Source organism: Phodopus roborovskii, unplaced genomic scaffold (genome assembly GCF_943737965.1).
Source record: "Phodopus roborovskii unplaced genomic scaffold, PHOROB, whole genome shotgun sequence".
Classification (NCBI taxonomy): Eukaryota; Metazoa; Chordata; class Mammalia; order Rodentia; family Cricetidae; genus Phodopus; species Phodopus roborovskii.
Window position 1 is genome coordinate 21,775,988 of NW_026126558.1, and position 26,250 is coordinate 21,802,237.

General features: G+C 43.0%; 1 protein-coding gene across 3 annotated transcripts; it reads left to right on the forward strand.

The window, feature by feature from the left end:
* The first annotated feature begins 570 nt into the window (after positions 1–570).
* On the forward strand, positions 571–25,320 carry Terf2 (telomeric repeat binding factor 2). Of its 3 annotated transcripts, none has more exons than XR_007835585.1 (10): positions 571–965; positions 1,060–1,155; positions 2,290–2,420; positions 9,427–9,513; positions 11,498–11,644; positions 13,903–14,009; positions 16,137–16,254; positions 20,243–20,325; positions 22,964–23,007; positions 24,170–24,313. XR_007835585.1 is itself a non-coding variant. In XM_051201456.1 (10 exons), the coding sequence occupies exons 1-10, from the start codon at positions 587–589 to the stop codon at positions 24,326–24,328; spliced, it is 1,626 nt and encodes a 541-aa protein (XP_051057413.1). In that variant the 5' UTR covers positions 572–586; the 3' UTR covers positions 24,329–25,320. The 3 variants fall into 3 exon arrangements, 2 of the variants coding, with proteins under 2 accessions (XP_051057413.1, XP_051057414.1); XM_051201456.1 differs by having other exon boundaries at positions 572–965; positions 16,137–16,529; positions 24,170–25,320; XM_051201457.1 differs by lacking the exon at positions 9,427–9,513 and having other exon boundaries at positions 572–965; positions 16,137–16,529; positions 24,170–25,320.
* Positions 25,321–26,250: the final 930 nt, after the last annotated feature.

The window sequence follows — 26,250 nt, forward strand, 5'->3', positions numbered from 1 at the left end:
CTTTGCAGAACCTGTCTTAGAATAAATCTTTACTGGGGACCGGGGAGACCACATGGCTGATAAAGTGTTTGCTGTAGAATCGCAAGGACCTGAATTGATTCCGAGAAGTGAATATCTCACTACAAACCCACATTATTATTATTATTATTATTATTATTATTATTATTATTATTATTTTATTTTAAATAAAAACAAAAGCTGGCCATGGTGGCACTATCCTTTACTATCAGCGCTACCAGGCAGAGGCAGATTTTTCAGGTCAATCTGGTCGATATCATGAGTTCCAGGCCAACCAGGGATACGTAGTGAGAATCTGTCTCAAAACGAAGGAACCTTTTCTCTATTATACTGTTTCTCACGATTTGCAGAATGTCTAATAATATGCTTGCTCTTATTTTAATATTCTTCAGTGTCATCATCTGCATAACCTTCGAAACAACACTCCTAGCTAGACTGTGTAGACTTCAACCCCCAGCAGGCATTGCGCCAAACACAACGGGAACTACGGAGGCCGAGGGGAGGGTGTACCTCTCTGGGTCCTTTCCCTCCCAGAAGCCTGCTGGCGGCTTGCAACCACGTCGGTATCATGGCCGCGGGAGACGGGACAGCGGGCCCTGCTTCCGGCCCGGGCGTTGTGCGTGACCCGATGGCGTCACAGCCAAGGAAACGGCCCAGACGGGAGGGCGGGGAGGGTGCTCGGCGGTCGGGCGCGATGGCGGGAGGAGGTGGGAGCAGTGACAGCGGCGGGCGGGCGGCTGGCCGGCGGGCACCGCGCAGCGGCGGCCGGGTTCGACGGGGGCAGCACGAGCCGGGGCTGGGAGGTACGTCGGAGCGGGGCGCGGGGGAAGCGCGGCTGGAGGAGGCGGTCAATCGCTGGGTGCTCAAGTTCTACTTCCACGAGGCGCTGCGGGCCTTTCGGAGTAGCCGGTACGGGGACTTCAGGCAGATCCGGGACATCATGCAGGGTGAGTCTCGGTCCGGGGCCGCGGGGAGGAGGGTCTGTGGGGGGCATGCCTTGGGGTCCGGGGCTCGCTGAGCCAACCATGTCTTTTTTCCCAGCGCTGCTTGTTAGGCCCTTGGGGAAGGAGCATACGGTGTCCCGGTTGCTGCGAGTTATGCAGTGTCTGTCGCGCATTGAAGAAGGGGAAAATTTAGGTATGGCTCTTTTTTTGTGTGTGTTCTTTTCTGGGCTCACTTACGTAGGGGTTTTTTATTTTCAAACTTAACATCCGGGACTGAAAGCTTCCGGGTTAAAGTGCACTACTGTTTCCGCCGTGGGTGTCTTTTTCGTTCAACAGTGTTTGAATTCTCTAGTTCCAATTTTCTCCAGTTAAGGCTTCTTGGCTGGTTTTGTGTGGTTTTTTTTTTGGGGGGGGGAGGAGGGTGAGGTCTCCCCTCCCGTCCACCTGTTAATTGTACACCTATTTTTGTTGCTGAAAGTAAGTTACATCCTTAAGGACACATCCTTCTCCTTCTTCCTCCCCGTAGTAGGGTGTGAAGCCCCATGCCCCCCACCCCACCCCAGTTGAACTTGGCAGCTACATAACAAACTGTCTTCAGTGTTGGCCACTTGTATCCGAGAAACATGTTTTATTCTGGATTTTAGAGGTAAATGTGTATGTTATAATTGAGCTTTGTAGGAAAGTAATGAGAGCTAGTCATTTGAAATATGTTGATTTGAGTCAGGTGGTGGTGGCCCATGCCTTTAATCCCAACACTTGGGTGGCAGAGGCAAGTGGATCTCTGTGAGTTTGAGGCCAGCCTGGTCTACAGAGGGAGTTCCAGGACAGCCAGGGCTACACAGAGAAACAAACAAAATTGATTTGAATTTGGACCGTATCACAAGCACATAAGGAAAATAGATGCAAATCATATGTTTGTTTGTTTTTCTCAAAACAGGATTTCTCTGTGTTGCCCTGGCTGTTCTGGAGCTAGCGCTGTATCCCAGGCTGGCTTGCAACTCACAGAGATCCACTTGCCTCTACCTCCCCAGTGCTGGGATGAAATCATTTGCCACCTCTACTTGGCATAAATGCAAATCTTACTGGGTTTGCTTGGTCCTTTTATTGTTGTTGTTGTTATAAACAGGATCTCTCTACATAGCCCTAACTGTCAATCTCACAGGAGGCCTCTGCCTCCTTAGCGCTAAGATTAAATGCCTGGCTTGCATGGTCCTTTATACAAATGAGAGTCTTAGGGTGTCTTCATGCTTCCATAGATATTTATTTTTTGGACATATTTGTTGTTCCTTGGGAAAGAGCTTAAAGTAAAAACTGTGTTTTGTCTTAGACTGTTCCTTTGATATGGAGGCTGAGCTCACACCCCTGGAATCAGCAATCAATGTGCTGGAGATGATTAAAACAGAATTCACGCTGACAGAAGCAGTGGTCGAATCCAGTAGAAAACTGATCAAAGAGGCTGTAAGACACTTTTTAACATTTTATTTTTTCATCTGTCAAAACCCAGAGATTTTTGAGGGCACATTGTCGAATCTTTTCTGTGTGGGTAGAGTAAAGGCAGGGTGGGTGGTGGAGCAAGCAACATGTCATCTCTTCACGTGGCCCCTTTCTCACCTAGGCTCAGAAAGTACTCTGTGGTTTTGGTCTTTGTGGCCTTAGCGAGGAAGGACCATTGACTGGGAAGTGGGTTGACATTGAAGACTGCCATTTTGGAAGTTATTGTGCCATTCAGGAGCACTGAGAAGAGGCCCCAGGCATTTCTGGTCCTGGGTTTGGTCCATAACAAGCCAGATGGAATGTCCAGGGCCATGGGAAATGTGGAACTGAGCTCTTTGACTGCTGAGAAAAGGAGTTAAAGAATATTCCCTGCAAACAGACTAGAATCAGAGTCAACTAGAGAAAGAATAGCACAGACAGTATTCTAGAATAACAAAGCTAATGAACATCTAGGAATTTGAAGCTGTTGCTTTGCAGGGCTCAGATGGCTTCAAGTAGAAGAGCTCTTAAAGTATAGAAGTAGGTTTTTCTTCTCAGCACTGCAGAAATAAATAAATAAATAAATAAACACAGTTGCAGTCATTTCAAGACTCAGCTGGGAATGGTGATGCTTCTTTGAAATCCCAGTACTATAGGAGGCTGAAGTGGGAGGATCTTGAGTTGCATGCGAGCCTCAGCTACTAAGAAGATCCTGTGTAGAGTCTGAGAGATCTGATCCACACTGTGATGTGGCTCTTAGCAGGACTCACACTCTAGGCCAGCTGTGGGATAGTGTATACATGGGACTGTTCAGGAGGTCAGGCCCAGTGAGGACTGCTTTAGATCTTCTGTCACAGCTACTTTAACCCCCTGGTTACAAAATGACACTTTCTGAATTTCTCATTTAGTGTACTAGAGTCTCCTAGTGGTCATCTTAGAAAATACTGTGGATGCCTAGGTTCACTTAAGTTTTGCAAAGTGTTTTAATAATTTATTATTAAAGTGTATTTAAAAAATAGGGTCTGGGATATGGTTCAGCAGTTAAGTACTTGATATTCAGTGTGAAGACTGGAGTTCAGATCCCCAGTGTAAATGCTGGGAGGGCATGGGGGCACTGTGACCCAGCCTCAGAAGGGGAAGATGGGATCTCAGGACAAACTGGCTGGGGAGACCAGCTGGATCTGAGAGCTCTGGGTTTGATTGAGTGACTGCTACCGTAAGATGGAAGATTGTCGGTAATTCAAAATGAAAAAGTTTAATCAAGTAAATTAAGTTAGAACCAATCAATTCATGTTCAAAGATTTCTAGAGATCTCTGAGACTCTTTCAGAGGAACCAGAAAGCCAAAGATTTTGTTAATTAGTATGTCTATGTGTGTGCATGTGCACGATTTGTAGGATGACCAGAGGACAACTTTGTGAAGAAGTTCTCTTGTTCCATCTATACATAGGGTTAGGGATAGAACTAAGGTCTTCAGGGTTGCACAGCAAACTCCTTTACTCTCTGAACCATCTTGATTGCCAAGACCAGTGGATTTTAATGTGACTAAGAAAAGTTTGAGCCAGGAGTGGTAGTGCATGTAGCAGAAGCAGTTGAATCTCTGTGGAGTTTAAGGCCAGGCTCCTCTAAATAGTGAGATGATGTCTGGGGGCAGCGGGTGGTGGGGTGGGATGGTGTTAGATTTGCTTGTTGGGCAAGAAAAAAATGGTACAATAGTTAAGAGCACTGGCTTCTTTCCCAGAGGACCCTAGTTCTATTCCTAGTATCCACATGGTACCTTACAACATGCAGTAGCTCCTGTCCAAGGGATCTGATGATGCCCTCTTCTGGCCTTCTCAGGAACTGCACACATATGGTTCACAGACATCCATGCAGGCAAAACACTGATACACATAAAATAATTTTTTGAGGGGGTTATATTTTGAGACCTTTCCCCTGTGTAGCCTTGGCTATCCAGAAACTTACTCTGTAGACCAGGCTGGCCTCAACTCAGAGATCTACCTTCCTCTGCTTCTCAAGTGCTGATATTAAAGGAGTGTGCTACCACCACCCAGTAAAATTTTAAAAAATTAAATGAGAGTTTGCTTGCTAAAGTTTGATATAAGAGCAGGACTAATGAGGACCTATTAAAGAAATCCAGGCTGTTTAGGAGACTGGGAGAAGATCAAGGTCAGCATGGTAAACTTTGTTTTGTTTTTCAAGACAGGATTTCTCTATATTGCTTTGGAGCCTGTCCTGGAACTAGCTCTGTAGACCAGGCTGGCCTCGAACTCACAGATCCACCTGGCTCTGCCTTGGAGTGTTGGAATTAAAGGTGTGAGCCACCAATGCTGAGCCAGTATGATGAACTTGAAATCCTTTTTTTTTTAGAAGAGAATGAACTGGTTCAATAAGTAATGGTCCTTGCCACCAAGCCCAAGCCTGACAAACAGAGCTTGATACCTCCAGCCCTAGCCCCACATTGTAGAAGGAAAGAAACAGCCAGTACATGTTGTGCCGTGGCACATAAGTTTGTACACATGCATGAACACATACAATAAGTAATAAGTATTTTAAAAATAAGGGTCACTGGTATAGCCCTGCAGTAGATCACTTTTGTTGTCATATGCAAAGCCCTAGATTCAGTTCCCAATACCACCACCCAAGAAAAAGTTTGAAGTTGAAGAACATCAACAGTTTTCTGAAAGGGCTATTAAAACATTATTTCATGACAGGCGATGGTGGCACATACCTTGAGGCCAGGCAGTCTAGAGAGTGAGTTCTAGGACAGCCAGGGTTACACAGTTGAAACCCTGTCTTGGAAAACAAACAAACAAATAAGTAAAGCATTACATTGGGTATGAAAACAAGGAAGATTGACATGAGTTCCAGGACAGCTTAGTGAGAAAGAGAGAATCCTGACTATAAAAAGTAATTATATGGAGCCAACTTTGCTCGTTCTCATATACTCTCTCCCTCTCCCCTTCCCCCATTTTTTGTTGTGTTTTTAATTATCTATTTTATGTGCATTGTTATTTGCTTGCAAGTATGTCTGTATGGGGGAGTCAGATCTCCTAGAAGAATTACAGACAGCTGTGAGCTGCCATGTAGGTGCTGGGAATTGAACTGGGTCTTCTGAGAAAACAGCCAGTGCTCTTAACCGATGATCCAGCCTCTACCTGCCTCTGCCTCCCAAGTGCTGGGATCAAAGGTGTGTGCCACCATGCCGGGCAGTTTCTCTTTATGACTGAAAAAGAGTTAGTTATTGGGCCAACAAGATGGCTGATCAGTTAAGGGTTCCTATTGCCAAGCCCATATAGTGGAAGGAGACAACACATTCCTGCAAGTTGTCTTTGAACTTCTACATGTGAGCTAAGGAATGCATGTACACACGCATGTGTGATTTTAGAAGATATTTATTGCATTATAAGTTGATTTGTTGGTTCTAAATGTTCAGGAACACTGGTATATTAGACACATTCATAGAATATTCTTTGTTTTGCTTTCTTGTTCTCTTTTCATAGTGTCTAGCTCAGCTGGAACTCCTGGTAATCCTCCTGTCTCAGCCTCCTGACTGTTGGGATTACAGCTGTGAGCCACCATGCTCCTCTAGAAATTAAAGGCAGTCTACCTGTATTGCTGTCTCTGACTTAAAATTTACTTTGTAGACTAGGCTACCTTTTTAAAAAACTATTTATTTATTTATTTGTTTATTTATTTGAGACAGGGTTTCTCTGTAGTTTTGAGGCCTATCCTGGAACTCGCTCTGTAGACCAGGCTGGCCTTGGACTCACAGAAATCTCTGCCTCCTGAGTGCTGGAATTAAAGGTGTGAGCCACTACCATCTGACCAATTTATTTATTTTATGTTTTATGCCTTGGTGTTTTATCTGCATGTATGTCTATGTGAGGATGTCAGATCTTGGAGTTACAGTTTTTAGCTACCATATGGATGTTGGGAATTAAACCTAGGTCCTCTGGGAGAATAGTCAGTGCTCTTAACTGCTGAGCCATCTCTCCAGCTCTGAGATTTATTTCATTTTTATGTGTTTTGAGTATTTTGATTGCTTGTGTGTCTGTGGACCATGTACATGCCTGGTACCTACTCAGGTCAGAAGAACATTGGATCCTCTGGACCTGGAGTTATGGCTGTGAGCTATCATGTAGGTGCTGGGAATTGAACCTGGGTCTTTTGCAAAAGCAAGTGTTCTTAACTGTTAAGCCAACTTCTGGCCCTGTGATTAAGTGGGTAAAGTTTTACACAATAACATATTGTTGTAAACATACATACATACATACATACATACATACATACATTATATATATATACACACACACACATAAATGAAACATACACACACACACGCATGCGTGCGCGCGTCAGACTGGCTTTGAACTCACAAATCTACCTGCCTCTGCTTCCTGAGTTCTGGGATAGAGGTGTATACCACTTTTTAAAAAAGTTTAAGGCAACCATGAAATAATGTTCAACTTTATTTAGTCACTAAAGAAATGTGAACAAGCTGGGCATTGATGGTGCATACTTTTTATCCTTGCACTCGGGAGACAGAAACAGGCCGCTCTATGAGTTCAAGGTCAGCCTGATCTATAGAGCGAATTTCAGGACAGACACCAAAGCAATACAGAGAAACAACCCTGTCTCGAAGGAAAAAAAAAAAAAAAAGAAATGTGAACTAGAATCACTGAGTGGGGTCTGGTGACCAGGTCTGTAATCTGAGGTACCCAATTCTGAGGCAGGAGGATTGTGAATTCAGGGCCTGCCTAGACTGTAGAATGAATGAATACAAAGAGTTAGGCACTTAGTGAAATCCTGTCTCAAAATTCAGAAAGAGATGTGGAGAAATGACTCAGTTAAGAGCATGTATTGCTCTTGAAGAGGATCTGAGTTGTATTCCCAACACCCACATTAGAAAACACCTCTAACTCCAGCTCCAGGGGGAACCAGCACCGCTGTGGGTACCAGTGTTCACACACACCCACGTCCACATGCACATAACTAAAGATTATTTTCTCAATTTACAGAGGACTGGGGCTAAAATCAGTGATGAAACATCTGTGGTAGTAGGGGTAAGCCCTGGCTGGGTTCAGGGTCAGTGCCACCAAAGTAGATAACCCTTCCTGCTATGGGGAATCAGTTAGATGACCAAACTCATAAATAACTCCAGAGAAATTCTGCTTTACTTTAAAGCATGGATATGATACATTTATATAGTTAAAAAGTGCTTCAGGATCACTTTTCACCCTTTTGGCTAATATCAGGTAACTGTTCTCAACATTTTAATATCCGATATGCTCTCCTCTATCCAAGGACAACATGGTAAATAGATTTTCAGAGCTAGGAGATAGAGTAGGAGCTTATACCATCCCGTCCATGCATTGTAGTACCTCCAGGAACTATGGACTGCTGTGGGGGTATTAAAAGATACTAGAGAGGATTCAGATAACTGAAACAGTTCCTGTTGCTGACGGAAATGCTAAATAGTACCCCTGCTCTGTACCATATCAGTTTGGCTGCTGCTTACCCCATGAAACGTGATTTGCTCCAAGGAACTCACTTCTGCATATTTACCTCAGAGTTGAAGGTTGTTCACAAAAATACCCATGTTTTAGCATTTCTGTTCATAATGACCCAAAACTGATCCTTCCAAATGTTCTTGAGTAGATAAATGGGTAAACTATATATATCCCAAACAATACAGTAGTGCTCAACAGCGAGAAAACTGAACTTCTGACAGTCCAGCAGTACAGATGGACTGAGGGCATTGTGCTGAGTAAAAGAAACATCCTTAATACAGCTGGTGCTGGAGCTCAATCTGGTGGTGAATGCTGTAATCCCAGCTTGTGGGAGGCTGAGACAGGAGGATTGTGTTTTATGTGGTGATACCCTCTCTGAAAAGAGCAAGAAGTAGTGCCCTCTACACCTGTAAAATTGCAAAGACACAAAGCAGTAAAAGGAATAGTTTAGAAAAGGATATGGGAGAGTATTGCTTTTGTATTTTGTGGTTACAGAAGTCTGGGAATATTTAACATTTGGTGCCATAAACAGTTTTGCTGTGTGCAAGTTAAATGCAGTTAAACCTAATAAAACTGATGTGGCTTATAAAAAAAAAAAAATAAAAGCTGTGGTATTTTAAGAAAGTTAGTATAATATTTATTCTGAAAATGATATGTAAGTAAACATGGTCATCCAAAAAGATGGTTAATTTTGCATCTTCCAAGAATTTATAGTCAAGCCTGTTAGTTGAAGAATATTTGGCACCAGTTTCATCTGCCCTGGATTGTTGTGCTAATTACAAGCATGTTAAAAGTGTCCTTTCAGTTACCCAGTCACTGTTACCTTTGCCTGTGTGTATATTCTCAGGGTTTCTTTACAGAAACTCTTTTTCCTCTGACTGTTAAGTCAGTCCTGTCTGACTCTTGGTCATTTTAAATCTGCTGTTATGGGTGAGCTGTTTGCCATTCTCAGAGATTCCTTGAACACTCCAGTTCGAGTAACTAGCTGGCATTTATAGTATAAGAGGCTTGGTTTTCATTATACAGAATTGGCCTCAGCCCTGTTCTGAATAGAACTACCTGAACTTGATGGTCAGCACTTTGCTTGTCCCTTTGCTTGTCACCAAGCCCTACCCCTACTTCAGAGCTCTTGTACCCAAAAAAGACTGGAATCAATTGTTCTGTAGACCTGAAATCTGGGGCCTCTGGAATGACTCCTGTCTGCCTTTCCTTAGGCAGTCCAGCCCAGACTGGCTAAGTGTCTGTAACCCAAGGGATCCAATTTTGCTCTCTTAGGCATTAAAAACAATAAAAATCTACATTTATGGTTGCTCAAGTGTTTGAACAGTAATGTTGGCTTTTAAGTACAGGAATTTGATGTGATGTGAAAAGTCTTAGGTAGTTACAAGATTTAGCTTTTCAGCAGAGTATGTTTTAATATTTGATATTCTAATGACACCTGTTTATTACAAAACTTTTAAGTTTTTCTCCCTTTTGTAGGCTGTCATTATTTGTATCAAAAACAAAGAATTTGAAAAGGCTTCAAAAATTTTGAAAAAATACATGTCCAAGGACCCTACAACTCAGGTAAATCTGATATATTTTTATTCCTGTGACTTAATCCACCTCACTGCCTTTGGTAGAGCAGTAACAAGAGGGTTCTTTGTTGAGACTGTCATTTACCCCAGGTGTGGGAGGACACACCATTAACTCCAGCACTTGGGAAGAGAGATGCAAGCAGATCATTGCAAGGCCAGTCTGGTCTACATAGTGCTTCCAGACCAGCCAGAACCTTTGCTTAAAAAAAAAAAAAAAAAGTAAGCATTCACCTTTAAATACCCAACATCTTGTCTGTGATCCCAACCTCTGAGAGCTGAAGCAAGGGGACTGCCAGTTTGGGGCCTGCCTTGGGCTCTGTGGAGAGCTGTAAGGCCAGCCTAGGAGACACAGTGAGACTGTCTTAAAACATGCTTCAAGCATGTTTGTGGTGGTGCACGCCTTTAATCCCAGTACTCGGGAGGCAGAGGCAGGCGGATCTTTGTGAGTTTAAGGCCATCCTGGTCTACAGGGTGAGTTACAGGACAGCCAGGGCTTCACAAAGAAACCCTGTCTCAAAACTAAAAAACAGACTGCTTCCCATCATTTTCTTTTAAGGTAACAGGCTCTGGCTTCAGTATCTGAGACTGGTTTTTCAAGCTTTAGCTTTCATAAACCACTTTTTTTTTTCTTGTTCTGTCAGCTTTGTGATAGAACATTTAAATAAGTAATCAGTGCCAGATGTTTAACAAAAGTATGAGACTTCTAGCCCTGTCTGTGTAAATGTTAGCCTTGTAGACTACATGGCTACATAGAAAAGACTTAATATCTCCATTTCCTGTCAGAAGTGTGGAAGTCATTTTGAACTGCATCCTTAGTCGGGTTCTCTTCCCCCAATTTGTATTATTTTATAAACTTAAATTTTAGGCTGGGGAATATTGCTTAATGGTATGACATTTCCTAACATGCCCTGGGTTTGAATCCTGTCATCAAACACACACTCAACCCATTTTACCCCTTTTTGTTGTTGTTTTGAGGCATAGCCATCTCTATGTAGTTGTGGCTGTTGTTGAAGTAACTTATGTAGACCTGTCTGGCCTCAAACTAACAGATTATTTGCCTGCCTCTGCCTCCCACGTGCTAGGATTAAAAGCATGTACCACCATGCCTAGCAAAATTCCCATAATCTTTGAAGAGTTAACATGTAATTGAAAAGGTATTCTAAGAGCCTGTTAAGTCCGTAAAGGTGCTAGACACCAAGTCTGGCAACCTGAGTTTCATCCCCAAGACCTAACACCTGCAAGTTGTCCTCTGACCTTCATACTTGTGCTATGACACAGACATATCCGTATATATGCACAGGCAGTCATATACACACACAAGTAAAATGAAGCCAGGGTAAGAAAACAGTGAGTGAAAATTCACTGTTTTTAGCTATTATCTGCTCTCAGCAGCAGCTGTTGTTACTTTTATCCTTACAGAGATACTGTCTACAAGCAAGTCTGTTGTGTGTGTATGTGCACCTGAACACATTTACCTCTTCTGCATATGGGAGGCAGGCAGTCTTCACACTGATTTGAACACTTATCCTTTTTTTTTTTCTTTCTTAATATTGTAGTAAGGGATTTTTTTCCTTAAAGATTTATTTATTTATTTATTCGTTTATTCATTTATGTGTATGAGTGCTCTGTCTGCATATACACCTTGCCAAAAGAGGCCATCAGAACCCACTATAGATAGTTGTAAGCCACCAGGTGGTTGCTGGGAATTGAACTCAGAACTCTGGAAAAATAGCCAGTGCTGTTAACTACTCAGCCATCTCTCCAGCCTGGGATTTTTTTAATTAACATACTATGGAGTTTCCTTGTCCCTTTTTTGTGAATAGCTGCATAATAACCCATACATTGTGGCTGAACCATGATTTATCGGCCAATCCTTTGAATTACAGATGTTTGGTGGTATCTGTCTCAGCTCAGCACTGATGTGTTACTGTTCTCTTCCTTGCTCTTGTTGCAAATGTCAATCTTTTATGTAGAAGCTAAGAACTGATCTCCTGAACATTATTCGAGAAAAGAACTTGGCACACCCTGTTATCCAGAACTTTTCCTATGAGACCTTCCAGCAGAAGATGTTGCGCTTCCTGGAGAACCATTTGGATGACACGGAGCCCTACCTCCTCACGGTGTGTTTTGGCCTCTCTTCTCTTCCCATAACCATGTTTTGAAATGAAAGGAATGGTGTGACAGAGACTTGACTATATGTACTACCTTTCTCAGATACCTGTGAGATGCCCTGGATGATCTGGCTGTGACAGATGGAACGTACCTGGTTTCTCTGACCTGCAGTTTTAGACAACTTTACCTGTGACCAATCTTGTCTCTTATAATACTGGTTCCCACAGGCAGTAAAATCTGAGCTGAGAAGTAGATATGGAATGATGGGAGTTGATAGGTGAGGGCATGAGGAGAAGAGGGACTAGAAGTATGATATAGTCTAAAGTAGCCAAATGAAAGAGACCTTTTTTTTTTTTAAAGTATATGTGTATCTTGCCAACACAGATGCCTATACATCACAGATATGTGGTACTTATGGAGGTCAGAAGGTGTCAGATCCCCTGGAATTGCTGGAGTTGCTGATTAAGCCACCCTGTAGGTGCTGATAATTAAATTTGGGTCTCCTACAAGAGCATCCAATGCTTTTAACCGCTGAGCTATTCTCTAGCCTTATTCCCACCCCTTTTGAGATAGGGTCTTTACCTGGCTAGCCTGGAAAAGTATGTAAACCAGATTGGCATCAAACTCAGAGTGATCCACCTGTCTCTGCCTCCTGAGTACTGGGATTAAAGGTGTGGGCCACTGCGCTCCACTGGCCTTATGAAGATAATTGTTTGACTTGAGATTTCATTGTGATGCACACCTTTACTCTATGCAGTAAGACCAGAGCATTACTAGCCTAGGCTACATAGAACTTAATGGCTGGAGACACAGCTTATTATTAAAACATTTGGTCTAGTAGGTATAAGGCTCGATTTGATCCCCAGCACCACCAAAAAAGGGAATAAAGTGGGGGAACCAGGATTTTGACTGTTAAAAATAGCCTGTAATGGGGGATCTGAGGCCTCTTCAGATAGTGTTAATGATGAGCCTTTCAGCCATTGGACAGATCTAAGATCACTTGTAAAGCTGGTATTTGGAATAGCTAGCCAGGAAGCATCTAGATACTGGAACTTTGGTCTGGGTGTGTTTGATTCCTTTGCATTTTGGGTAAATGGAAAATATTTTGCTACTCCTTACATGAGGATAGAACTTATCTCTTAAGACACCAAGTCACAGATGTATCTGAAGTGAGTAAGAGGGAGACAGATGAACACAGTTAGGGTTAAGGCTAGAATGACCTGCCTAGTGCTTCCTATGTAGTACTGGTAAGGATTTTAAAATAATCTGTCAGGAAGACAAAACATATGTAGGGATATAGCTAATAAAGATTATGCACACAAACTAAAATTTTTTGTTTGTTTATTTTTCGAGACAGGGTTTCTCTGTATAGCTTTGGAGCCTGGAGCCTGTCCTGGAACTAGCTCTTGTAGACCAGGCTGGTCTTGAACTCACACCTGCCTCTGCCTCCCAAGTGCTAGGTCTAAAGGTGTATACCACCACTGCCCAGCTTAAAAATCATTTTTATCTGTCAGTTATCCTAAGGTTTGAAAAAGTGTTTGGGCCAGGCATGATGGAACACCCCCTACAATGCCAGCACCTGGGAAACAAACAGGAAAGTCACAGCAAGTCCAAGGCAAATCTGGTCCACTTGTCAAGTTAGACCATCTGGAACTATATGCTGAGAGCCTGCAAGAAAGAAAGAAAGGAGGGAGGGAGGGAGGGGCCTGGAAAGATGCCTCAGTAGTTAAGAGCACTTGCTGCTCTTGCAGAGGACCCAGGTTAGCTTTCAAGCACCTGTAAGGTGGCTCACAACCACCTGCAACTCCATTTCCAGGCAATGTGATGCCCTCTTCTGGCCTCCATAGGCATGTGGTACACATGAATTCATGCAAGTACATGCACATATATGTGAAAATAGGAAATTTTTTTAAAGTAGGGAAAGAAATTTAACTTTTATACCTAACTCCAAAAGAGACTTGGGAACTAGGGACTAGATAGGGCTGATGTTGGAAAGACAAAGGTACAGTGCAAGAGAATGAATTCTTTTTAGTGTAGCTAGCTATCTATGGAGGTGTTACTGTGGTAGGTCTGTTGCTGTTATACGATAAGGAAGAGAAGTTTGAGGGTATCCCCATCATGCTGTGCCCATCTGTGTCTTCCAGCTGGTGCCTGGGTAGGATTTGTAAATGCTTTGCTTCATGTTGACTATGTTCTTGGTGAAAGAAGCAGATACTAAATGAACTTATGTGACTTTCTCTTCCTAATGACACCGTTCTTTTCCCAGATGGCCAAAAAGGCTTTGAAATCTGAATCTTCTGCTTCAAGTACAGTGAAGGAAGAAAAGCAGCCAGTCCCAGAGCCAGTGGAAAAACCACCTAGAGAGCCTTCAAGGTGAGAATGTCTTTTTGTGATTGTAGGGAAGGCTTTTAGCAAGGTCAGTTTCTCTTAGTGGACTTGATGACGTTACCAGGTTTTGGGCATACCATACTGAGAGGTGGAGAATGTGGCCTAGGAAAATAAGATTAGCTCCTGGGGTCTCTGAGAGAAGATCCTGATTGGCATGTCCCCAAAGGTTCTGTTTTTATTTCTTCATTTCACCTATAACTTGTGGATGACCACACACAAATGTGCATGCTCATATTGAGACAGAGTCCCTTTGTAACCCTTTGGGCCAGGAACTCAGTAGTACTCCTTCAGCTTCCCATGTGCTCCGACTACAGCATGAGCTACCATACCTGGCTGGATAACTAATCTTTTAATTCACTCAGGAAGCAGTGTTCAAGTAAATGAATCAAAGCTGGACATGGTGGCAAGTAGCTCTTTTTTGTTTGTTTGGTTTTTGGAGTCAAGGTTCCCCTGGTTAGTCTCTTTGACTGTCCTGGAACTCATTCTGTATACCAGGCTGGCCTTGAACTCAGAGATTGCCTGCCTCTAGTGACACATAGCTTTAATGCCAGCATTTGAGAGACAGAGGCAAGAGGCCCTGAGTTAGAGGCTAGCCTGGGCTACATAATAAGAGCTTGTCTTGGAAAGAGAAGGAAGAAAGGAGGGAAGGAAGGAACAAAGAAAGGAAGGAAGGAAAAGGAAAGAAGACAAATGGGATCTCAATTCTAGTGAGTTAATATGAAAGTCAAAAGTGTAGATTCCTCTAGGGGTCTGTATATTGGTACATTTTTATTAGTCATAAAAGAGAAGATTTATTTAGCTTACAGTACTAGAGGTTTGAGGGCCCCTACGTGGTGATGGCCTTCTTGCTGGCATGCCAGTTGATGGGGAGAGAGGGAAAGGGAAGGAGGAAAGAGAAGTGTGGATGTGTGTGTCCCCTGCTCGTTAATCCTGGGGCTCTGTTCTGATGGCCTTTTCTAATCCTCGTTACTTGCTGAAACTCCATCTTCAGACCAGGAGTTAAATGTCAACATGTGACTCACTGAAACAATATCTGAATCATAACACCCTGGCTTGAAATACAGAGTGCCAAATGGGTCCTAAAATTAGATAGTTCAAAATAAGACACTGGACAGAAAGGCAAGGCCTTGTTTTCTGGTTTTAGCAGTTGCTACTTTGTGAGAGTGTCTAAACATTCCAAAACTTGGGTTGTTTGTAAGATATCCTCTTTTGTGTGTGGTTATTTCTCAAGTTTCAAACAGATACATTTTTTAGTTGTGTGTATGAGTGTGTATGGTGACTATGGGTGCCTATGGAATCCAGGAGAGGGCTTCAGAGTTCCTGGAGCTGAAGTTATATACAGTTAATATTGAGCCATCTTATGTAGGTGCTGGTAACTGAATGTGGTCCTCTGTAAGAACTGTAAGTATTCTTAACCACTGAGCTAGATTTCTCAACTTTTGAGTGTTGATTTTAGAAAAACTTTGTATGTGTTAGACAATCTGACATACTTGTTAAGGGAAATTGGCCTTCAGGCTGCCAGTTTGCCTTTTTCTGACAGATTTTACTCTAAGTTCATTAGCTGTTCCAAAGGATCAATAAAATTTCTGTAAAAGTCAGTGTCATTGCTTCCAGACTAATGGCACACCACTTCCTCAAAATTCTCAAGCCACTGTTTTTAAATGTTTGTGAGGGTTGGACTGGGATGGCTGAAAGAGTGGAGATTTCAGTGAGACTGTAGCCATATCGACCTGTTGCCCAGGTAGATGTGAGGTTGGCAGGCACTATTCAGAGCTCTTACATGATGGAAAACATTGCTCATACATGGTAGCCTGCATGCAGATTGGAGACCTCTGGAGAGAATAGCATTGGCCTTGACTCCTGTGAGGCTCTCTTGTTTGGAATTTAAAGTTGATACAATTTAGATTTGTACTCATTAAGTGAAGACTTTTTATAAACAACAGCTTTTCAAGAATCAGGAAGCAGCCCCCTCCTGTTTTTTTCCCCCCTTTATTTTGATAAGAGTGTTAAAAAATCCTCTCTTTGAAGCCTTATACTTTGCAAAAGTCCTGCCTTTTTGTATGTGCTTCCACACTGGGGAGACTGATTCTCCTGTGTCTTGTTTATTTGCAGACAGCCTCGGAACACTCCAACCACCATTGGAATCAGGACTCTGAAGGCAGCTTTCAAAGCTCTGTCAACTGCACAAGACTCAGAGGCAGCTTTTACAAGACTGGACCAGAAAGATCTGGTACTTCCTAATCTAGCATCCCTATCATCATCAACCCACAAAAACAAGAGACCCAGGAAAGATGAAAATGAAAACTCAGCTCCTGCTGAGGGTGAGGGAGGCTCAGAACTTCAGCCCAAGAACAGTCGCATGACAATAAGCAGATTGGTTTTGGAGGAGGACAGCCAGAGTACTGAGCCCAACACAGGCCTCAACTCCTCCTTGGAGGCCATGTCAGCATCTCCATCCAAGCCCAGAGCTCTCAACCAACCCCACACAGGGGAGAAGAATCCTAAGTATGAAGACCTTCTTTGTAGCAGTTTTGGGGCTGGTTGGCGGTCCTGGTTGGGGCTGGTTTTACTTCCATGAATGAACTAAGCTGCTAAGTTACTCTCTACCAAGGCTTGCTCAGACTGCTAGAATGAGACTGAAGCAGGGAGCGACACGTAGCAGTCCCTGCCAGTTCCCAAGCCTCACTGGAGGCTACACTACACTGCCCTACGGCATGAGGAGGAGGGAGGGTTTCTGAGCCTTCTGCCAGTCAATCTAAGTGCCTCAAGGACTATTAGTCTTATTTGTGAAGTTTGTCTGAGTTGGGCCTCATTATACTTTGGTATGAAAGACCAGTGAATACTTAGGTGTGTACTTTCTCGTGGTCATTTGACACTCAGCAAATTCAGTAAAGATTTCCTAATCTTCCTTGTTCTGCCACTGCTATGGGGCAGTGGTTAGAATGTGTTAATTCGATTAGTTTTATTTCCCATCGTGACTCCCAACCCAGGTTTTTGATTAGCCTTCGTGGATCCACCCTCCAGGCACTGGATTGCTTGTTTGTTCTCTCTGGGACATGTTGTTTGTTTCTCCTGCTGTACCTTCACTTCATTCCTGACAGTGGACTGTCAGTTCTCCATCGTTGTCAGAATTCCTTTGCTGCTTCAAAGGGGAGGCAAACTTAAGTGTTCCCTGGGCTCAAGCACTTCCACATGCTATCTTGTTGAGTCTCCATGGCTCTCTGTGAGATGATAGTTAGCCCTATGGTATAGATGAGGAAGGCTCAGATAGTTGCTAGCTCACCTTTGTCATACAGCTGAAAGTAGCAAACATGTATTTTCAGGGTCTTAATCTATGTGGTGTTGACACAGCAGCTGGGGCCACATACATCAGTTGCCTCTCTTGAAACTCTTACCTCCTCCATGAACTCTTCTACAGCCGTCCCTGCTGTAAGTCATCTACCTCACTGGTCTCCCAAGGTCCTCACCATCTCTATACACCGCTGTGTGTTGTGACTGGAGAACCCCACTCTGACCTGCAGTGTGAAGGCCATGGCATGTGATAACATGGTTTCCTCCAGACAGATTTGCACTGTAGGTACCACTCTTGCGTTCAGGAGTGAGTCACGGGCACACATAGTTCATACAGATCTACACACCTTGTCCTCGTTTGATACATGATCTATTTATTTCTCACAAACCCTGTGAAGTTATAGGTAATGCCCCCATGAGCAGATGAAGAAACAAGAGCATTCAGGATGCCAGTAGGATTGTAACTGGGAGTATGTACAACAGTTGCAGAATATACCCAGTGCTGTAGTATGTCCAGGGTCTGAAGTATGATGTGTACTATGCAACAACAGTTGGCAAAATCCACCTGCTACCTGTTTTTGTTAATAAAATGTAATGGAACATAGCCACATCCAGCAGGTAGGGCTTGTCCATGGCCACTGAGTGTTCTGGCTGTGAAATGAGTGGCAACAGAGATGGCAAGGCTTGTAAATCTGCAAACACTGTCTGTCCAGTGAGCATAGCATGAGGCAGCATCTGAGGTGCCCTGTGAGCTTGGGGAGAGTTCCTGAGCCTGCTTATACAGCTCTTGGGTAGACTATGTCCTGTAAAAGAACAAATGTTGAGCTGGCCTTGAAAGAGTAGGATGATAGCAAGCACCTTGTAGAGAGGAATTCTCGACAGTGTTGCAGCTTAATTGTGTGCATGGCAAACCTGGGAGACTACAGCACAGCAGCAGCAGGGACAGGCCAGTGGCCAAGTCTTAAGTTTGTAGTAGTCAAGTTATCAGGCAGGCATCTTCTCCAACTGCAGAGGTCACATTTAAACATTGTTTTTTAATGTTTATGTTCCCAGTCCTGTGGGGCTCCACTGAGAGTGGGGTAGGAAGTTAGAGATAACTATAGGTTAGTATGGAGAGCTTGGAGCTTGGGGCAGAAGGATCTAGCAGAGAAAGGCAGAGTTAGGTGAAATAGCCTAAAATTGCTGTATGCCTAGATTTTTCTATCCCCCATAGTACCTTGTACAAGGTAGGCGTTTACTAGGAGTTTGTTAATAAAGTAAAAGGGATTCTTAGAACTTGTATGTAAGGGATGACACCCCCTAAATATATTAAGGGTTAAGGTTTCCAAAGCCTAAAGGACAAAACCCAGCAGCCACAGGCTGGTTGACAAGTCCCTGCTATAGACCAGTGTTCATGAAATTGTAACTTAACTAGTGAGGAACTTGAAGATCCAGAAATGGCCTGAGTTTCCCAGGGCCACAACCACCTAACAGCTAGGAAGAGTCTATTCTCACAGGACACTGTACAGGTGCTTAGGCCTCAGGCAGCCCCTGCTGAAGAATTGTACAAAGAGCAAGTGTATGAATTAAAGAATGACAGGTTACTAACAGCCTGCCTTTGAGAACTGCAGAGAGATCAGAACAGCAGTTCAGGGGAAATGGTAGCTGCCAGGAACCAGGGTTCACACTGACTGTCAGGACTGGGACAGAAAACTGTTATCTGTCTATAGTAAAACTAAGACAGCTGCGGTGCCACTCTGTGTAAAGTAAATTATTCTCAAGATCTAATCCATATTAACAGTATACATTATCTACCATTTGTCTCAGCTACTTGGTTAGGTACTTGTTAGGAAAATTACACGAGGAATTGGGGTGAGGCCTTGGCAGGTGGAAGCACAGGCATTCTGTGTTGGGAAAGCAAATACCTGTTGCAGTACTAGTGTTCAGAAGATTAAGGTCTCTTTTGATCATATGGCACATTCAAGGCCAGTCTGGACAATCCTGTCACAAAGAAAAGAAAGATGGATTTTTTTTTTTTTTTTCAGTATTGCAAGACCATTTAGTTTCCTGAGCAGGGAAGATAACTCCTAGATAGAACTAAGAGGAGCAACGTAGCCTGGCTTGTTTTAGGGCAGTTGTTCTCAACATGTGAGTCAAGACCCCTTGAGGGTCAAATATGTGACCTTCCACAGAGGTCATATATTAGATACTTAGATTACAGAATCACTGCTGTAATGGTGTTTGTGTGGTGTGGTAGAGCCAAGATAGGAAACGGCCTGGATTCATAGACCATGAGGAGGCATGTGCTGATTTTGTTATTGCTTAAGTAGTATAGCATGTGTATTGCAGGCTGGCTTTGAACTTGTGGTTTTCACAACTTAGTCTCCTAGGTACTATTACTACAAATAAGTGCCACAGTGCTGTTGGCTTGGGAAGAGCAAAGGATACCTTATTGATGCCAGGTATCTTAAGTTTAACCCCAGGAATAGGGAGGGTACCAAAGTCAGTTTAAATACAGTAGAGCATGACCCTGAAGGAGAGGTACCTTCTAAGTCAGAGAACTGCTGAGACCTTTAAAGGATTCCAAATGACTAGGTATGTTGATGCATACCTGTAATCCCAACACTCAGAAGGGAGAGACAGGAGAATTGAGAGCTGCAGGCCAGTATGTGCTCAGAGTATAGTCCTAACTAAAAACAGAAAACATAAAAAACTAAACAGATGAGGAAGTTAAAAGTAGTGTTGAGGGAAATGGCAATATAGTAACGTGCTTTACTCAGTGCCAGTTTGAGGTGTGGCCCTGCAGCCTGGGAAGTGTTCACATATGGAGATGCCTGGCTAGCCTAGGAAGAGTCAGCATGGTGTGGTGGGTCCTGAATAGTGAAAGAGCCAAGTCCAGAGCTTGTGGCCAAGGGAGTGTTTCATTTATCTTCATTGCTCTTCCCTAGAGTATCCAACAAGTGGAACAGCCCTAATGGGCTTGAAGGAAAAGAAGTTTGGATGGAAGAGGATCAGCTGTTTAAAGTTAAGGGTAAGCCCCAGATTGTCCTTGCTGAAGTATGATGCATGTTACTGTCATGTTCATGTTCCAGAACCATCTGTGTCCCAGATAGACAGCTGAAGAAGTACCTGGTCTCATCTTGAAACATTGCGGATCAGATTGTCTTACTGAGTAGCCCAGACTGGTCTGAAATTCAGGATCTTCAGCCTCCCAGGTGTTAGGATCACAGGCATGTAACCACATTTGGCTCCCTGTATTTCTTTTTCCTTTTTTCCCCCTTGGTAGGGTGTTGGTGGTGAGAAAGGGTCTCATGTAGTCCAGTTTGTCCTTGAGCTTCCTGTGTGGTAGCTGAAGATGTTCGTACCTCCGTTTCCAAAGTGCTAAGATTACAGTCATTCACTATCACACCTAATTTTTTCCTGTGTGTTTATTTTGGAGACAGGGCCTCTCTGTGTAGTCCTGGCTGGCCTGAAATTCTATATGGACCAGGCTAGCCTCAAACTCACAGGTCCATGCACCTGCCTCTGTCTACTGAGTGCTAGGTCTCCTGTATTTAAATTTTTTTAAATTCCATTTGTAAAAATTATGTTTTGTGTTAGTGGGGAGGTAGCATGTATGCATTTGGAAGTCAGGATATGCCCCAGAGATCAAATTCAGGTCATCAGATTTGGCAGTGAGTGCCTTTACCTGCTGAGCCATCTCCCTGTATTTCTTAAAGTAAAAGTCTCTTTGGTGAATGCTGAGCTACATCTCCAGTCCAAGTGAAAAGGATGGCTTGCCGGGTGGTAGCGCACACCTTTGATCCCAGCACTCGGGAGGCAGAGGCAGGCAGATCTCTGTGAATTTGAGGCCAGCCTGGTCTACAAAATGAGTGTCAGGACAGGCTCCAAAGCTGCACAGAGAAACCCTGTCTCGAAAAACCAAAAAAGGGAAAAAAAAAAAAAAGAAAAGGATGTCTTACCAGTTTCTGTGCATACATGTATAGGATAGGAAATTATATTTTCTGTAATTACATCTAAAGCTCTTAGCATTTGTATTAGAATCTTTTCCACTATGCATTTTGCATTCTAATAGAAATAGCTAAATGCTAAATCTTCATTTGGAGGATTGTAAAGACTTGTAACAGCAGCAGTAATTCTTTCCCAATGCCAAAAGCTTTGTCATAAAATGAATGTTCATAGGGGCCAGCAAGATGACTCTGCCAATCACTTGACCCAAATTCAATCCTCAGAACCCACATAGAAAGAGCACCAACTCTCCTTTGTCCTCTGATCTCCACACTCTTGCCTTATTGTGAGCACACAGGCACACACAAATATATACAAAGTGAAATACTGTTTTAAAGTACCTTTTTATTACCTGGGCATGGATAACACATGCTCAGAGGAGTCTAAGCACTCCTTTGACAGAGATAGGAGTTTCTCTGAGTTGAAGCCAGGTAGGACTACATAGTGAGACCCTGTTTTAGATGGGGGAAGAAAAACAAAAAAATCACATTTATTTTAGCCAGGCAGTGCCAGTGCACACCTTTAATCCCAGCACTCAGGAGGCAGAGGCAGGTAGATCTCTAGCGGGACAGCCAAGGATACACAGAGAAACCCTGTCTTTAAAAGACAAAAAGAAACAAAACCATTTATTTGTACACACATGCTGTTGATTGATTGTGGAAGTCAGAGGATAATTTGAGGGAGTAAGTTTTCTTCATCCTCCATGTGGATCTTGGGGATTGAACTCAGGTAATGAGAGATTATATACAGATAACTATATGTGGTATTTCTACATATGTAGTAAATCTTAAGATTTTATTTATTTATTTATTCATATGTGTTTGTTTTTTGAGATAGGGTTTCTCTGAGTAACAGCCCTAGCTGTCCTAGAACTAGATCTGTAGACCAGACTGGCCTCAATCTCAGAGATCTGCCTTTTCTGCCTCCTGAGTGCTAGAATTAAAGGCCTATACTACTACCAGCCAGTTCCAGTAAATTCTGATTAATGACAGACTTCAAGCTCTTTACCAAAGCCATCATTTTCTAAAGAAGGAGGTGGTAGCACACACCTTTAGTCCCAGGTCAAGAACAGCCTGGTCTACAGAGAGTGTTCCAGGACAGCCAGAACTACATAGAAAAACTTTGTTTCAAAAAACCTCAAAACAAGCCAGATTTATTAGAAGTCTGATTTTCTTGTTCTTTGGGTTTTTGTTGTTTGGTTGGTTGGTTTTTTCAAGACAGGGATTCTCTGTGTAGCCTTGGCTGTCCTAGAACTCTTTGTAGACCAAGCTGGCCTCTATCTCATAGAGATAAGCCTGCCTCTGCCTTCAGAGTACTGGGATTAAAGGCATGTTACTGGCAGAAGTCTGTGTGTAAAACACTTGTTTGTATAGGTTCCCAGAGCCTGAAGTGACAGCAGACAAAAAAACAGAAGAAATTATCCTTTTGTGATGTCCTTTTAAATCTCAACATTAGTGAAATTTGTTTTGTTGTGGTTTTGCCATTCTGAGGTTCGACAGTTTTATTGAAGCTAGGCAGTCACTCTACCAATGAGCTGCCTTCCCAGCTTTCAGTGCCTGTGAAATTTAAATCAGGTTTTCCCTTCGGACATTCTATGTTTAAGTCTAAATCTATGTTTTCTTCATGTGAAAGAAACAGCATGTACTGATCATATTTTCCAGCAGCACCAAAAGAAGACAAGTCAGCCAGTTTAACAAGAAAGCAGGTAATTAAAAACTCGTTTAAACTTTGTGTGTATGGATATTTTGCCTACATGTAAGATTGTATTTTTAATTATATATGTGTGTAACCTTGTCCCTATGGAATCCAGAAGAGGGTGTCAGATTCCCCCAGAGCTGGAGTTACAAATGATCAAGAGCTACTTGATAATGGTGCTGGAAATCAAAACTGGTTGTGTCCATATACCTGCCATGTGTGTGCCTGGTGGCAGCAGAGGAACTGGAGTGCATATAGTTGAGCTACAGTGTGGGTGCTGGGAATAGAACCAGGTCCTCTGAAAGGACAGCCAATGCTGTGCCATCTTTCTAGCCCTTAAGACAATTTTCTGATTTGAGTTTTATAAGAACAGGTAAAATAGTTTCCCTTCTCAGGCAAAGATTACCCATGCACCTGGTAAAAATACTTAAGACAGTTCAAACTAAGGTCAAACAGTAGGTTTTGTTGTTTGGTTTTTGGTACTAAGGCTTGAGCCCTCACACACATGCTTGGTGAACAACTGTGCCCCTGAGCTGCACCCTAGCCCTTTATGTCTTTTCTTATTTTTAAGTTTCAGAGTTTTAGGTTTCTTTCAGTGTTTTGGCTTTTTTTTTTTTTTTTTTTTTTTTTTTCCGTGTGTGAGCCTGTATGTATGTGTGTGTGTGTACCACATGTGTGCAGTGCCCCCAGGAAGCCAAAAGAGGAATCTGATGTCCTGAAATTGGAGTTTACAGATAATTGTGATACACCATACAAGTGATGCAAGTGCAGGAAACCAAACCAAGGGCTTCTGCAATGGCAGCAAATGCTCATGACCACTGAGCCTCTTCTCCAGCCCCACAGCAGTGATTATCAGTAAAGAATGATATGTTAGAACATTGATAATTACTAGCTGTTCAGACTCACAGTGTTTGTTTTTGCTTTTAGATAATGTCTGTATCTGTAGCTTTGGCTGTCCTTGCCATAGAGATCTGCCGATCTGCCTGCCTCTGTCTCCCAAATACTGGGATTAAATGTGTGTGTCATCTTCACCTTGCTTATATTGTGCTGTAACCTTGCTATTGAGTATAGAGTATTCTCGTAGGACTTTTTACTTTGATTACCTTATCGATATGTTGGAAAAGAAATAAGTGGCAACAAGTTCTGACAAGTTTTATGGTTTTCTTTTGCAGAAGTGGACCATAGAAGAAAGCGAGTGGGTGAAGGCTGGAGTGCAGAAATATGGGGAAGGAAACTGGGCTGCCATTTCTAAAAGTTACCCCTTTATTAACCGAACAGCTGTGATGATTAAAGATCGCTGGCGGACCATGAAAAAACTTGGCATGAACTGAAAAAGGCTCTCATTTCCACAGGATTCACAAGAACATGGTCTGAACAATAGTCACTGATGTTCTGATGTCTTTCAGAAGCTAGACTGAGATGAGAATTGTGGGTGACCTCTTTCTGTCCATGGAGAGTCCATGTACACTCCCATCACTGTTGTTGGAGATGATGGAGCTGAGAAGCAAAGCCAAGGATACTCTGTGTCTGCAGCAGAGGTGACAGGCACACAGCTTGTACAGTACCAGAATATCATTAGCATTTTCCTTTAGTGATTTGCTTCAATTTGATCCCCAGTAATCCATAGAACCTTCTCCTAAGGAATGATGGAATCCATTAGGAGTACTTATGATCCCAAGACCTGTTAAAACCAGCAATGTGAGCATTATCTGGAATGTACTTAATCTTCGTTGAGTTTTGGCCTCCTAACTCAAGAACAAAGGATCTCTGTGTATTGAGCCTAGATGAGAGATTGTCAGTCCTTGTGGAATTTGATTCCTTTGAAAAACTGTTTCGCCACTTGCATCATCAACCCTGGACCTAACTGCCTTGGCATTCGCTGTTAACGTGTGCTGGACTACACGGCAGGTTTATCCTTCACAGTTCTCATGTGGTTGAACAAGTGTTTCTTTTTTGGTAAAATGGTGATTGTAGATAAGCTTAGCTCCCCACCCCATGTCCACCCCTTCTCAGCCTTTCCTTATACTGGACTTTTAAAGCTTAAAGTCAATCCTGGTGGAATAACTCATCCTCTGTGAAGTGGTTGCTCCCACACTTCCCTAGTCGTGCTATGTTCATGTCTTGCACAGGAATCCAATATGCCCTTCTCCTTTTGTACAGTGTTGTGCTTGCTTTCTCTCAAACACCCTTAAAAACTGTCTTTTTAGCAAAACAAAAAACAACAAAAAAAATTTCAGTTAAGTGTTTTCTGTAACCTTTTTTTAAATATGAGAATGAATTGTTCCTACTTGTAGTGTTCTCATTAAAGTCTTGCTTCTCTCAAGGTTCCATAGCTGGTTAATTGCAGTGCAGCATGTATTCAAATAGGGCAGCAGGATGGTTACAGCTGCTGCACGATGCTCTTGAGCTGCTTTGAAGCCACTCTGTAGTCCTTAGATGCTATGTCACACATGTTGTGGATTTGTCCCTTCTCCCAAGGGTCACTTTATGTAGAGACTATAAACAGTCCCTACTTTCTGTCATCTTTAACACTTTAATTGAACACACTTTAATTGAAGTGTGAAAAGTGCAGGATTAGAACCTGGTGGCTGTGTGTGGCATTCTGCCCTCTTACCACCCAACACAGGATGCCACAGAGAAATGAGACCCAGAACTGTTCAGTGCCTGGTAGCTATAGCTAGTTGTGCCCTCTCTCCAGCCCTGATGGGAGTCACTATTTCTTAGTCACCCTTAGAAGGCTCTCTCCAGGGAGGAGGGTGAGACTGATGAATTAAAGTTAGCATTGTCCTGTTTCCACAGGACCTCACTATGTTTATACAGAGCTCCTGAAACAACTATGCTTCACATGCCAGCACAATCTTAACATCACTTATGTTACAAGCAGCATCCATAGAAAACTGGCAGTGGGACTTGACAGGGAATGTGTACCTGTGGAATGAGGTAGTCCCTGGTTCCTCCGCCTTAAAAACTGCCCTGGAGTGCCAGTCCACACCTTTAATCCCAGCACTTGGGAGGCAGAGGCAGGTGGAGCTTGAGGCCAGCCTGGTCTACAAAGTGAGTTTCAGGACAGCCAGGACTACACAGAGAAACCCTGTCTGGGGGGGGGGGGGGGAAGCCTCAGAGCTACCAGGCCTCTCAGGTAGTGAGTGAGATGCTTGCTGTCTGGCTTCAAGGGAGCTGAAGTCTGTTCTCTGCTTATTACCTGTAACACTTGGAGTCAGTGGAGTGAATTCTAGCAAATTCTTAAAGTCGC